Source organism: Phascolarctos cinereus, unplaced genomic scaffold (assembly GCF_003287225.1).
Source record: "Phascolarctos cinereus isolate Bilbo 61053 unplaced genomic scaffold, phaCin_HiC Scaffold_4;HRSCAF=312, whole genome shotgun sequence".
Lineage (NCBI taxonomy): Eukaryota > Metazoa > Chordata > Mammalia > Diprotodontia > Phascolarctidae > Phascolarctos > Phascolarctos cinereus.
The window spans coordinates 659,069,766-659,084,619 of NW_027555847.1; the positions used below are offsets into that span (position 1 = coordinate 659,069,766).

Below are 14,854 nucleotides of genomic sequence, written 5' to 3' on the forward strand. Positions count from 1 at the left end.
CGGGGTCATCTAGGGCAGCCCTGAGAAATCCGGCTAGAAAGTACTCTCAGGAAATCTGGAACCCTCTCTTTTCATGTGTGGGGAGGAAGAGTCAGTTGGCTAGGCCTGGGGACCGGTGTGAAACAAGGACCATTACCTCGCAGGGTCACAATGATCACGAGGAGCAGTGACCGAATTCTGGGAAAGGGGGAATCCTCTTCTATTGACACGTTTAATTCGGAATAGCCTGACTCTCTCTGTTTGGCTCGGTATTCCTTTGCCTTTCTGCGTCCCTGCTTCTCTCTTCAATTCCACAAACATTTATTAGCATCATATACAGGAATTGGGGGGGGGAATGAAAACAGTCTGTGCCCTGAAAGAGCTTACATTCTAATTCTGTCTTTCTGCTTCTGTGACCAGGTTCCTTTCGAGGTGTTGGTAGACCTTGATGGAGGAGTCTGAGAAAGTCAAATTATTCTTGGTACAAAAGAGTGCGTAGAAAAAAACCACACTATTCTCTGGACAAAAGGATAGCTAGGGACCCACCTGGTGTCTCTCTAATGTTGTCATTTTCCAAACCTTGCATTCTATGTTATTAAAGAGGACAGCCGGCCTGGGACTCTCCAAGAAAGAGGACCTACGCATAGGGATCCCATCGAAAGAGTGGAAACTTTAGGAGTGTTCATCACGCTTTGGACCCTGCATCTTGACCCCCGAAGTTCCCTGGCAAGGTAGGGCAGGTTGCGGGTTGTGCCGCAGCGCAACTCTTCGGGTACGTTGAGGGCTACGAGTCCAGGGAGAGGAACAGACCGATTCAGGAGCCTGAGGCCAGCGCAAAAGGCCGCTTGGAGATCCTCTTGACTGAAGAAGGGGCGGAATGAAGGAACCTGGCTCGGGCGCGAGGAGGGGGTGGAGCAGAGAAGAACAACCTCCTCAGCCCGACTACTGTGAGTTTCCCAGGGGCAACCCTAGGCCTCTGGATGGGGAGGAGAGGGGAAAATCAAGGCTTAGCCAATCACAACTCGAAGCCCGGAAAGCCGAAGAACCACGTGGATTCCCCCCCTCCCCACAAACTTAGGGTGGGCGGATACTACATAAAAATGAACAGAAGTTCCCGGCTTCTAATTGGCAGGGTAAACTACCGTCATACTCTCAGGCCCAGGGGAACCCATGGCTACTCCAGGCGGAGCCCAGGCTGAGCTTTCCGTGCATGTATAAGTCCTCAAATATCTGGATAGATAATTATGAGTTCACATATGTCCAGACGTACATACACACACGGACGGAAAGATGCATACTTGCATAGGCATATGTGCACACATGGCCACACATACATGCTTGCGCCTCGTCTCACATACATAAACACGTGTTCACATCCGTGCACCAACATGTGAAGAATGCACACGTTTAGACAAACTTCCGGCTGAGTTAGTGGTGGCTAAGACGCCACCCTCCCCCTTCCCGCATAGCCTCGGCCTCCGGAACCCAAACAATAGGAACCAGTCCCACTCTAAGGAGAGGAAAAGTAGCAGCTGCCTCTATTCCTCTCTATCTCTCCGTCCCGCCCCTGGAGCCTTTGTTCCCAGTGCCCAGTCTCTGGATTTTTGTTCGTCTCTCTCTAGCCCACACCTCTTTGACTCTGAGATGGAAGGCTCCTTTCCCGGAGGTGACCATTCCATTAAGCTCAGCTTCAGCACCATAGACAGCGCGCCACGACGGCTCCGTCCGCTCTTAAACCACGCGCAGCGCGCCAAGATTCCAGTAGCAGCTCCGTTGCGGAGGGAAGCTCTTCTTCCGCTCTCCCACTCCTCGCCTGTCCTATCCCTTTTGGGACAGAGGCCGAAACAAAAGGAGACTGAGAAGCAGAGGGGCAGGGTCTATCATCATGTCCTAGTATTGCCCTGTAGTTCAAATATCACAGATCAGCTTCACGCAGAACTCCGCACTACGGCTGCCAGACCCTTCTTGGAGCAATCACTGAACAGATGGAAAATCGCCCAATCAGGGAAAGTCATCGAAGAAACCAATTGTGGGCGGATGCTCACGTCGAAGGACCTAGAGCCAGCCAATCACGAAGTGGACAACAGGGGGTGCCGTTGGAGTATTGGCTACAAAGGCCATGACACCTTGACCCGTCGGAGAAGCCAATACAAGGCTCCTTAGGGATACCCCCTCGAGGGCCACACTTCGTGGGCTCTGGACTGTGGGGTGGAAGGACACCCATCTTGAACAAGTGCTCAGACTGGCTGGATAGTGGGGGATGGAGGACTGGCTGAAAATTACACCTGACCTTCCTTTCCTAAACTACTCAATGCATTGCTCTCCCCGAGCCGCCTGGGACTTTTTGGGAGGGCATTATGGGCCTCGCTGCCCTCTCCCAGCGCGGCTTCTCACGGTTGTTTGTTCACCCACAGCCGTGCTGGGTAAGAAGGAAACCAATGGAATGTTTTATAACAGCGTCGGCAGAGCCCGGTAGCTAAACTGAGGTTCACCTATTGGTCAGAATAGAGTACAGAAAGCATATTTTCCCTCACGTCAGCGAGTTTGGGGAGAAAAAAGCTGACTGGCCTCCGTGGGCGGGGAAGAACTGACAGTCCACCAGGGTCGAGGGAGAGGTGATGAGCGCGGTGGAACGGGAGGATACAGCGCTCCCACCAGCTTCTAGAAGCATAAGGCCTAAGCAGGGTTCCCATGGTAACTGCAGGTCTTCCTGCTGCGGCCGCATGGGAGGAGAGGGGGCGCGGTCTGAGACTGCCTCTCAGCCTCTAAACTGGGAGACTCCCTCTCCATTCTTACCTAAAACCACCCTCCAAGTGTCGGGGTTCTAATAGCCTCGGGCTTCAAACAACTCCTACCCAAACCTGAAAAGCACGAGGCGAAGGGCCACAATGGGAAGGTGAGGCAGAACTCCGCCTCTCTTTCAACGCGGGAGACTCCGGCGGGCCAAAAACCAGGTATGTCCGCAGCCAATCAGTGTCCCGATATCCCCAGGGCGGGAGTCGAGGGCGTGGGGTCGAGGCACGCGTCTAGACTCACAGCAGCGCCGCCAATCACGTGCTCCGCTCTTGCGAGGAACCTAGTCGCCACCTCCTGGCGAAAGGAGGCCACAAAACCTTAAAAAGACCCGGGTTCAGGGGCAGAATTCTCAAAACTGATTTGAAATATAGGGATTGGGACCTACGTGTCTTAGCACTAAACTTTTGTCCCCCAAAAAGGGTTGTTGGTCTATCCTCCCGGAGAATTATCACGATGGGAGGAGTGGGACGTGGAAGTAAAGCCCTAGATTTGGGGTCAGGTGATGTGGGTTTGCACCTATCCATCCTCCAACCCTTTGGGACCTAAGACACAACCCCTCAGAGTGGTTAGGCATACTCGTCTGCAAAAGGTATATACTACTTCGAAGCCCTCTCTCCTGGGGCTATGTTAAGTGCTGTGCCAACCCTCCTAAAAACAAACAAAAACACACTGTTCAACCCCAGCTCTCATAGAGGTGGGCCTCTTTTGTACTTGGTAGCCCAACACCCAGCACAGGGCTTACTGCTGACTGACACCTCCCAGTGTGTCAGTCTCAGCTGCAGAATCTGGGTAAAAGCAATGGCTTCACCCCGTTTCACTAAGGCTGCCTGACTAGTCGTTCATGAAAGGGATAAAAGTATGGATACATCCCTGAGGAGCTGACTCACCAACCACCAGGTGCAATGGGATGAGTTGCAGGGAACTGATCCCTGTTCCTGGGGATCCTGAGCTTCCATCCCTATCCCAAGCTCTGGCCCAAAGCCAAAGGAGCCCCGCTGCACGTACTGAAGAGCTCCCTTCTGGGCCTAAAGACCTCTTCTCCCGATAGTCTCTATCAGTGCTAAGGAGGGCGCAGTTTTCCTACCACCAGGGCATGAGAGAAAGAACAATCTGGAAAACCTGAAACACTAATCTAAGGCCCTAAGGCACACAGGAGTCTGAGTAAGAGCACAGGACCCTCCCAACCTTTCCTTAGGAAGGCAAAACTCATCTCTTCCCTTAGCCCAAAGTGTGAGAAAGGAGCTCCTCATTACCCAGGGCTCTCCTAGCTCCAGGAGAAAAGTCAACAGTCAACTGTCACCCCTGAAGGCAAGCAGAAAGGCACAGATCGGAGGCAGGGGCCTCTGGGGGAAAGTAGCAGACTATACATAATTGGGAAAAGCACACAGGCCACTCTTTTTTCCCTTTAGGCCCAAAGGGATGGAGATGAAAAGTTGGGCCTAGTCTTCCCAAGTGTTCTGGAGTGTGAACTCACCACTTTGGCCTTGAGCATACATAGAGGTGGGGTGGGGAGAGGGGTTTTTTTGGTGTGTCTTTTTTTTTTAATCATTTTTGCTCACTTAACACTGTTCCAGGTATCCAGCCCTCTTGCCCAGCGACTTAGCTGAGAGACCCCAGCTTTAAGGGGGTAGACCCATGCCCCACAACATCCAAGCAGATCCTTACAACACCTGCCATATCACCCAGCACAGCCCTAATCCAACAGAAAAGGGCCACTCCTGGAGGCCATCTCCTTCTTTCACGGCTTGCCCTGGTGCCCTCAGTGTCCACCTATGCTGCTTGCAGCCCCAGAATGAGGCTGACTCTCTTCAGCCTCCCAGGAATAGCCTTTGTGAAAGCAGGGTCAGATTTAGGGAGAAGGGCCCAGGAGATCATCGGGGACAAATAAATAGAAGCGTCCTTGTGCTGGGGCAGCCAGGATCACGTGGGTCTATGGTCAGGGTGGCTCTTGAGCTTGTGAAACTTGACGCTGTCCATCTTCTCAAAGCGCTTGCCACAGCGCTCACAGGTGAAGTTGTACTGCACCTCGGCTGTGTGCTTCTTCATGTGCCAATTCAAGGATGCCCTCTGGCGACACTGGTAACCACAGATCTCACACCTGGGGATAAGCAGGGGGCAGAGGTGGGGCAGCTTTGGGGCTACGACTGCCCTGCCAAGGGCCACAGCCACAGCCTGAGGAGGAACCTCACTCCTCCAATCTCCCTGAGCCTGGACTGGGAGAAGGCCCAACCTTCTCTGGGGCCAAGAACCCTGGAGGGCTGCTTTGGGGTGGGGAGAGAAAGCCATCACTCACTGCAAAGGGGTCTCTCCTGTATGTGTCCGTCGATGGACCTCGAGGTGATTTTTTCTCTTGAAGGATTTCCCACAGGTTTCACAGGTAAATTCTCGGACACCTGGAAGTACAGCCCAGAGACCCAGGGACTGAAGGTTAAGGATTCATTCTTAAAGTGTACCCCACCATTCATGACAATGCAAAAGGGCCAATGAGGAGAAAGCTTTGTAACCCCTTCAGCCTGATTAAAAAAATCCTTTTTGTTGTGCAGGAGTGAGTGGGTGCCATCGTAGGTAAATGACCCTAAATGAGGGAAAGAACTCTTGAGATAAGAAGGATTCCAACTGGACTGCACCACCCCCTGGCTGTCCAAGAAAAAGTCCTCTACTGAACCTCCCAACCAAGCCTAATCTACAATTCCACGGGCCCAACCTGAGTGAATGATCATGTGCCGTCGAAGGTGATTGGACAAATAGAACTTCTTGCCACAGCCTGGGTGAGGACACACCTTCGTTTTCCCCTTCCGATGGACAAGGTTCACATGATTCTGGAGTAGAAAAATGCACAAATTCGGAGTGGAGTGGGGACAGAAATAGACAATGTGCAAACCTGTGATTCAAATGATTCAGAAGGAAACTTCTTTCCTTGGGAAATTCTCAAGAAAGTGGGAGGTCCACAGGGGAGAGAAGAGGGAGCACAAGTGAGAGAGAATTGCAAATGGGGCCCCTGCCTGCCTCTGGTTTCATTTCCTAATTCCCAGTCCTAGAGGACTAGGGGGCAGATAGAAAGTCCTTAGCCCAAGAATCTCTTACAGCAGCCCCAGAGAGGGGCTGAGGACAGTTTAAGTTCCCCTCAAGGTTTCTCCCGCTCCCTCTCCCCTCTTTCTAAGTTCCCTTTTCTAGACCATCAACTACTGCCCTACCGGTGAGTGTCCCTTTCTCTCTTCGCCCTCTTTCATTCATCCCACTGGTCTTAAAGGATAGGTCTAACCACGTCACTCCTCTGCTAAACAATTTTCAGTGACTCATTACTTTTAAGATGAAATACAAACATCTCCCCCTAATAATAACAGCTCACATTTATCCAGTAGCACTCCAAGGGTTGCAAAGCACTGCATCCAGCATCCATTCTATCCTCTAACCCTTTTTCTAAGGTCCTTCCTGACAACAACACTGTGAGGGAAGGGCTGTTCTCAGCCTCATGTGACATTCAGGGTCCCTGAAGCTGAGAGGTGGAGTCCCCTAATTAGAATCCCACAGCTGATCAGTACCTTCTTATCCAAGACTCCATCCACCAGGGAGATGCCTCCCTGCCTGCAGTATCTAAAGCTTCAACTTTAGCCTAACAGCCCAGGTTTACTTAGCTTGACTTTCCTTCTCCCTCTTTAGGTTCCAGTTACCCTGGTGGGAGAGTCCATCTCCTGAATCCCTGTCTTGGTGCCAGGCGCCATACCTGCAGAAAAGCCTTCCTCAATTTCCCTACTTGTTTCTTTTTTTTTTTTTTTGCGAGGCAATCGGGGTAAGTGACTTGCCCAGGGTCACACAGCTAGTAAGTTTCAAATGACTGAGGCCGGATTTGAACTCAGGTCCTCCTGACTCCAAGGCTGGAGTTGCATCTACTTCGCCACCTAGCTGCCCCAATTTCCCTACTTGCTAGAGCCCTCTCTCGAGTGAGGCTGTGCTGACATGGATACACCAGTGCAAAAGAAGAGAAGTTCCTTGAGATCAGGACCTGTCTCCCACTGGCTTTTATCTCCCCAGAGCCTGGTACACACAAGTGCTTGGCACACACTTGTTAACTAAACAAATGGGAAAGGAATCTGAGAGGCCTGGCATACCTGAAAGCTGCTGAGGGCTACATAGACCTGACTACAGCCTTCATAGGGGCAATGGAACATCTCCAACAGACCGTCAGCATCTGTCGCTCGGCCCCGCTTGCTGCGTCGCCTCCTGGGGGTGGGGATGGGGGGAAAGCAGAGACAATGTCAGGGAAAGCTCAGGCCTTGAGCCAAAAGACACCATCCTCATCTCTGCCTCTTTTCAGACTTTTGCTCAATCCCTGGGGCCTAGGAGCCCTGGACACTGATGCACTTAGCACAATCAAGCCACGAGACCCTGTCCTGCCTGTTCTTTGAGGGCCCCAGCCAGTTCCTCCCAGGTATTCCCACGGATCCAGCTCAACTCCCTCCCCTCTGGCACTTAGATCTCTGATAGAGTCAAATGGGTTCACTGGGTAAGACAGATTAAGTGAAGTACATGGGTAGGGGGCACATATGTGTGTAAAGGGGTTGTACGTGTAGAAAAGCAGGTAGGGGATACGTGGGGGTATATGTGCGTGGCTTCAGGATGTGGGTATGTGTGTGCATACACATGTAGGGGTGTGTATGTGTGCATGGCTTTAGGGGTAGGTGTGTGTGCATGCATGTGCACGTGTGTGGGGTGTGTATGGCTTCGGGGTGCATGTGTGGGTGTCTATGCATCCCTGTGAGGGAGTTACATGGCCTCAGGGGTGTGGGTGGGTGTGGGTGCATGCAAGTATGGACATGGGTTGGGAGGCGTTCCCTCAGGGCATCTGCAGCCTGTCCTCCCCCAGGCTCTTGTGGCTAGAGAAGAGCTCAGCCAAGCACAGTGCTAGGCCTTGTCCTGAGAGCCAGCATCCCTCGCGGTGTCCTGTCCAAGCATCCTTTCTCCCAACAGAGCTGACACGCTGCCCCAGCACTGTGCCCCACACAAGATGGCCCAGGAGGAGTGTATGACCACACAGTCATGGGATATGCACACACTCACTTCTCGGGCTCCTTGGGAATCTCATAAATGATGGCTGACATGTCATTGCTGTCTAACTCCTCTGGTTCAGGCTCGGGCTCCATGTTCTCAGGCACTGTCTCTAACTCCTCCAGCTCTGGGGAAGATAGTTCCTCTTTCTCCTCCTTCTTGAGGACATAGAGTTCTTCCTTCTCTGGGACCAGGGAAAGTCACACATTAGTGCTGGGCCCCATGCTGAAAGGGTCTCTCCTCCTGAAGAGTCCCCAAATTTGGGTGTGGGTGTAATTCCTAACAGGGTTAAGAAGTCCTGATCAAGGACTGAGCCCCAACCAAGCTGGGCACTGGGACTGCAGCAGGGCACTGTCCCTGGGCCCTTCAGGGAAGGCTTACTGGTGACCTGGATTACCTCCATCCAGGTAACATCTCATACTTCCTCCCACCCTCCCCCACCCAGGACATCTTCCAACCTCTTCAGGGACAAGTAACAATATTTCTTTATCTTTATCCCCCACCCCACTGACCCAGGTCACTCTTTCCCACGTATCTGTCCTAAAACCCCATGATTTAGAATTCAGAGATCATTTAAGTCCAACACTTTCATTTTACAGATGAGTAAACAGCCCCAGAAGTGACGTGACTTGCCTAAGGTCTGTCTCACAGGCAGTGTGATTGGCAGAGGAGGGATTCAAACCCAGGGCCTCTGACTCCAAATCCAATGTTGTTTCCACTACACCAGGCTGCCTTGTCTTCACTGGAATGTGTGTACATGAGCACTCCTGAACAGGCGAGGGCAGGATGCCCACCTTCTGCTCCTCTGGGGCCCGGCCCTCCCTGGCCCTTGATCCCTCCCCTAGGGGCCCAGGACAGGGTTCTGCCTGGGGTCAACTGGCTGACCTGAGGGAGGCCCAGGAAGGGAAGGGAGAGGAACTGAGAGGAGGGAAAAGAGAAAGACCTTTTTTGGTTTCTATACACTCCATGCTCTCCACGGGGCCAGAGGGATCAGGCTGGCTGCCTTCCGGCTCAGTCTGGGTGTACGCGGCCACGCCCTCAATCACAGCACAGGGCACCTCTTCTCCACTGCTGCCACCACTGGCCACATTCAAGTGGATGCCCTCTGCTGCCAGAGCGTCATAACCAGGGCCTGCGATAATGATCACCTGCGAGCCTGGCACCATGCCTGGCACAGGGCAGCTGGCTACCACCTCACCCAAAGCTTCCTGTGGCACACTGTCAAACAGGGCACTGTGGCCTGTGCCCACCTGGACTGGCACAGGCACACACACCACAGTCTCCATGCTCTCGGGGCACTGGTGGTTGGGCTGTGGCACAGGGGTGTGCCCTGCTCCGCTGTCAAGCTGTCCATGTGGTGTTCAAAGGGAATATGGATACCGTCCTGTGTGATGAGCCCGCTGCTGCTGCCCTCGGGGGCCGGAGGAGGTGGTGCAGCTGGCACTGGGGAGGCCTGCACAGTCTGGGCCTGCCGGCTCTCTGGCTGCCCATCAGAATCAGAATCAGATTCAGAGCCCGAGGAGTCTGAGCTTTCAGCCCCCACGCCATTCCCCACTGCAGAAAAGACAAGAAAGCAGGGATCACAACACTTCTGAAACAGACCTGACTCAGCAATCACGCTTCCTTTTAGTTCCCCCCGCAAAGGTCCTAAGCATACTTAAGAAACTGAGTCGTGCAGACACATTAATTGTAACAGCTAGCATTCATACAGTACCTACTGTGTGCCAGGCATTGTGCTGAGTGCTTTACAAATGCTATCTCATTTGATTCTCACAACAACCCTTCAAGATAGGTAGTATTATTATCCCCATTTTATGGATGAGGAAACTGAGGCAGACCAAGGTGAAATGACTTGCCCAGGGTCACTAGTAAGTGTCTCAGGTTGGATTTGGATCCTGACTCCAAGCCCAGTGCCCTATCCACTATGCCAGCTAGCTCAGTCAAACTCATCTCCTAAACACCCCCTTATTAATGCTATGCTCATTCCTGTTTTGGCATGGGCCATCTTCTCTGTCTATAATTTGCATTGCCTTCAACTCTCCAACTCCTACTCGTCCTTCAGGGACAAGCTCCAAATCTCTATTGCCCTCCCCCTGCCCCAAAGGTAGTCTTTCCTGATCATTTCCTCACTGATCACTCCTTAGCAGAACAACTTATCTGTCCCTTATCACACACCACTCAGAACTGCTTTCTGATCTAGATATGTGAATTTTTTTTCAACAGACCCAAGGAGAGGAACTGAGTTCTCTCCTCTTCCCTCTGCCTTGCCCCTAGATAACCTAACACAAGGCTAGCAGGCACCAATCCAGCATATCTGGGGAGAGTGGATATAACTAAGTCTGAGCAGGCAACTACATTCAAGAAAAACAGGAAGATGGAAAGAGAAATAGAGCTGTGAGCCCACAGTGAGAGTGGGCCCTCCTGAGGGGGAGGCTGCCTCAGTGCCAGGAGCCAAAGGAGGTGTGTCCCAGGCCCCTCAGCTCAAAACAGCCCCAAGGCTCCCTACCTCGGTCACTCTCATTCTCCGAGTCACTGAGCGGCTTCAGAGGTGAGTGGAGGTCCTGGAAGTACCGGTGTCCAGCCTCACACTGCCACACCGCCGTGGTATAAAGCCCAAAGGTGGGGTCGAGCTCAGCCAGGTGAGGCTCGTAGGGACAGCGGTTCTTGTGATCCTCATACCAGATCACCATGTTCTTTAGGCAGTTCACATTACGCCTCCTTCCTAGGAAAGGAGAAAGGCAAATGGAACAATGCTTGCAAGAGGCAAGCCTCAGGCCCTTCCTCTCCTGTGAGGATTTGGGGAACATACTATCTAAGCATGTGGGTCATTGTCCATCTCCTTCCCAAGAGGAAGAAGCAGCTCCTGTCCAGGGAGGTACCCCTGGACACCACTATTCATCTCAGTATTGTTCCCCCTCCCAACGGAGGTCTGTCACTGAGTCAGTGTGAGAGGCCTCATCTGTAAGGAACAGAAAGTAGGACAGGTTGGCTATGCTTCCCACAAATGTCATTCCAGGCCAGGGCCCTCTTGTGTTGGTAGGAAAGAGTAAACTCTCTTGCCAACACCAGGGCAGGCATGTTGCCCAATCATAGGTCTTGGGCACAGACTACTAGGGTTCCACTGGCATAGAGGGATGAGTGAAAGGGAGGACAGGCAATCTCCCAAGTAGGTACACCTATAACATTGGGGTCTCCTTGAACGCTCAGAGCCAGTCTATTCTCACAGTAGGCTCTGGGACATAAAAGCTTATTAATCAAAACAGAAGTCCACATTGCTCTCTTTGGGTCAGTGAACTGATACCTAAAGCCTAAAACCTCCCCATAGAGCACAGATATCATACAGCTGCTAGAAGGCATTCTGAGGCCTAAGGGCCAGTGTCCTGCAGCAGGTGCACCCCAACCACATCCTTACAAAAGATCAGAGAATGGGGGAGAAAGGAAAGTGTGGCTACCAAAATTTCAATTCCTCCATCAGCTAAAGACTAGTCCTCCAAACAAATAACACTCCTTCCAGTTAGATGAGTCATACTTTTCAATGGTCACAGCTGAAATTACCAAAATCTTTCAGTCACCTGAACCCACAAACACTTTGCCCTTCCTGGCCAATTAGGGCACAGATACTGTCTAGCCCATGGGATAAGAACAGAGCCCTTGAGGAGGGCCAGAGGAGAGGACAGGGTAAATCTAGCCCAGCTCTGAATGGAGCCACTTGCTCCCTCATTTCTCCTGGGCCTACTAAGTCCTATCTGTGCTGCTGAAAGAGAGGAAATAAGGGCTCACTACTCTGACTCATCAGCATCATTGCTCCTCCATTCCCTGGACAAATCACAAGCCTTAGGCCCCATTACCAACTTACTCTTCTTCCGCTTTGGCTTTTTGGGGACTTGCTCCCAAGGCTTCCTGTAACAGAGAGAAGTAGCATCGAGTGAGAGGGCCAGGCTAGGGTCTGTGAAGGTCTTCTCATTCGGCAGCAGAAAGGGTATCTGGCGGAGGAAGGACCCATGGCACAGGGATATGGGGGTATCATGAAGAGGCCCTCAAAATCAGAGAAAAGATAACCTGGAAGTCAGGGAGGCAAGACCATGAGGAAAGCTGTAGGGTAGGAATAGGGAGGAGAGTTTGCACAGCAGGAAGTGAGGGTTATGGGAAGTCTGTTATACGTTTTCCCCTGATCCCACTACTCCTTTCTGGCTACCATCATGTCCCTCCTTTTGCCACAAAATATCTAAACCACAGTAAGAAGAAGGAATACAAAGTGCTTTCCTCACAACAACTTGTGAGAAAGAGCATGGCCCCTTAATTTTTCATTTTCTTTCTGGAAAGTGAGGCTCAAGAAGGCTACAGGACTTTCCCAGAATCACACAGTAGTGCTGGTTTCAAATATAGGTTTCCTGACCATCTCTCTTTCCATTACAACATATTACCGCCCAATTACAGTATACACCCCAAACCCCTACCTAGCAGCTGCCTCCTCTGCTCCCACCATTCCACTTGAATAACACTGTTCTCCCCAAAAACTTTTCTGAGCCTCATTTTCTAATCTGTAAAATGGGGACAATAAAATTTATACTACTTAACAGAGTATGCTGTGAGGAAGGTTCTTTGTCACAAATAAGTACAGTCAAGCAAAACAAATCAACCACTGGCCACTATCTGACAATACATGCCTCATTCTGTTCTATTGCCCACTACCACTTTTTCAGACCACTTTTCAGAAGTCATGCTCTACTATTAAGTCCTCTGAAGTCACAAATGGTCACTGGATTGGTCAGAATAACTGACAAATGACTGTTTCTTGGAAATTCTAATGGCATTTTATCAGCCTTCATCATCCCAGACCTCCTCTCAGTATCATTCAATCAACCAACAAGCACTTATTAAGCAGCTATGTTAGAGGTACTGGGATACAAATACAAAAGTTAAACAATCTAGATTCCCCTCTATGTTCCCAGATCCGACACTTCTTTCCTGGAGAATTTCCCTTCTTTAGTTTCTATGACACTGTTCTCTCATAGTTCTCTTCCTACTCCTCTGGCTGTTTCCACCCCCAGATACCCGTGTTTCATTATAACAATAGTAGCTGACATTTGTACATAATTTAGTATCTGAAAAGACCTTTATGGATATTATCTCCCTACAAAATCTCAGAAGCCCTCAATCCAGCAAGCATTCATTAAGTACCTACTATGTACCAGGCACTGTTCTAAGTGCTGGACTAGTTTAGCTTGTACCTAAATAAGTATCTCCTCTACAATTTCCCTGAAAAGTGTTCATCCAGCTTTTGTTTGAAGCCTTCCAATGACACAGAACTCCAGTACTTCTTGAGACCATTCTGCTTTTTAGACAATTCTTCATCGTTGGCAAGGTTTCCCTTATGTTGGCCTGCCTAATTTTATATGCATTTACCCTAGTTTTGCTCCCCGGAGCCAAACATGATAAGTTTATTTCTCTTATCCAGTCAGCCCTCCAGACACTTGAAGACAGAGTTCATGCCCCTCAGTCTCCTCCTTGGCCCTCTTCTCTTCCTACACTCATTCCCTTTGGCAATCTCAATCTCCTCCTACACCTTCAGTTCCAACCCTTCACTCCTTTTCCAAATGTCTACAGGACACCTTCTTCTAAATGTCTTAACATCACTCAACACAGCATCCCAGACCAAGCTCCTAATCATGCTCCAAACCGGCAATCCTCCCCCACATACCCACAGCTGTCACCCGCACCACTGATCGCCTGTTAAGTACATGCCTAACACACTGGGAGCACTCAGTGAAAATGTATGAATGGAATGCTTTCCGTTCTCATCTCCACCTCCTGTCTTCAAGTCCCAGCTAAAATTTCACCTTCTCTAAGAAGTCTCTCCCACCCTCCTTAAAGCTAATGCTTTCCCTCAGCTGATTATCTCTACCTGTCAATAGCTCGTTTGTACAGAGCTGTTCGCAGGCTGCCTCCCCATTAGACTGGGAGCTCCTCACGGGCAGGGACTGCTTTTTGCCCTTCTCTGCATCCCCAGAGCTCAGCCCAGTGCCTGGCACGTAGTAGGCGCTTAGTGGATCCTTGCTGACTTGACTTCCCCACATACAGAACGTCCGATGCCGCTCCCGCCCTGGGGATGCCCCCCAACCTCCCAAGCCAGCTCGCGGCTGAGCTCCTGCAGGAAGTCTGCCCGACCCCTCCGGGGCCCGGAGCTCGGAGCTCGGGCCCTCTCCAGCTCCCTCCCTCCCGCGCGTGCCTCGGCGGTTCGCGGGGCGCTGCGGGAGGAGCGGGCCCGGGCCTCACCCGTGGCGGCCGCTGCGCTGCCCCCGCTCCAGGGAGATGAGGTAGGCGGCGAGCTTGGCGTCGCTCCAGCCGCTGCGGCGCCGCAGGTCCACCCAGGGCCCGTGCGCCTCGCCCAGGTACACGCGCCGCACGTCGTACTTCTTCCGGGACTCCAGCCGCCGCCGCGCCCGGTCCGACTCGGTGAGGCGCGGCCGGCCCCGGGCCTTGCGGCCCGCCGCGCCCTCCTCGGCCGCCGCCTCCCCGCCGCCCTCGCCCTCGGCCCCGGTCTCCGTCTCGGCCTCGGCTCGGGCTCGGGCTCCGGTGCCCGCTCCGCCATCCCCCCCCTCCCTGGTTACAGCCTCTCCCGTTGTTAGGAGCCCGGCCGGAAGTGGCGCCGATAGCCCGCGCCCGCCGGGAAAAATTTAACCCGGCGTTCGCGAAAAAGGGCCCCGGCGCGCCGAGCGCGCCTGCGCGAGCCCAGAACGCGCCCCGCCCTCTCTGCATGGGATCAGCCTGCAGAGGGGAGGGGGAAAGGGAAAGATTTGAGAACTGGAGGACATTCCATGAGGAAACTGAGACTGTGACCCAAGTGCCCAAGGCCGCCCAGGTCTCTGGTAGCAGCACCAAATGCCTGTCCCGGAGGTGCTGGCAGCCGGGGGGCTGCCCACCATACACCAGCCCGGGGCAGGGAGGTGGCACAGAATGGGGGGCTGGAACAGAACTTAGAATCACTTCGTTTAGTCTCTTCTCCGATAGAGGGCTCTTAAGTGTCAGAATT

General features: G+C 52.3%; 1 protein-coding gene across 1 annotated transcript; it reads right to left on the reverse strand.

Annotated features, from left to right (window-relative positions):
- Positions 1 to 4,133: 4,133 nt before the first annotated feature.
- Positions 4,134 to 14,428, reverse strand: ZNF653 (zinc finger protein 653). The gene is given in 11 exon segments (XM_020995081.2): positions 4,134 to 4,873; positions 5,069 to 5,168; positions 5,480 to 5,594; positions 6,885 to 6,996; positions 7,834 to 8,005; positions 8,765 to 9,118; positions 9,121 to 9,375; positions 10,328 to 10,543; positions 11,678 to 11,721; positions 14,098 to 14,381; positions 14,384 to 14,428. Coding segments are annotated over 11 exon segments (1,860 nt in total). The 5' UTR covers positions 14,414 to 14,428; the 3' UTR covers positions 4,134 to 4,695.
- Between the last annotated feature and the right edge of the window lie 426 nt (positions 14,429 to 14,854).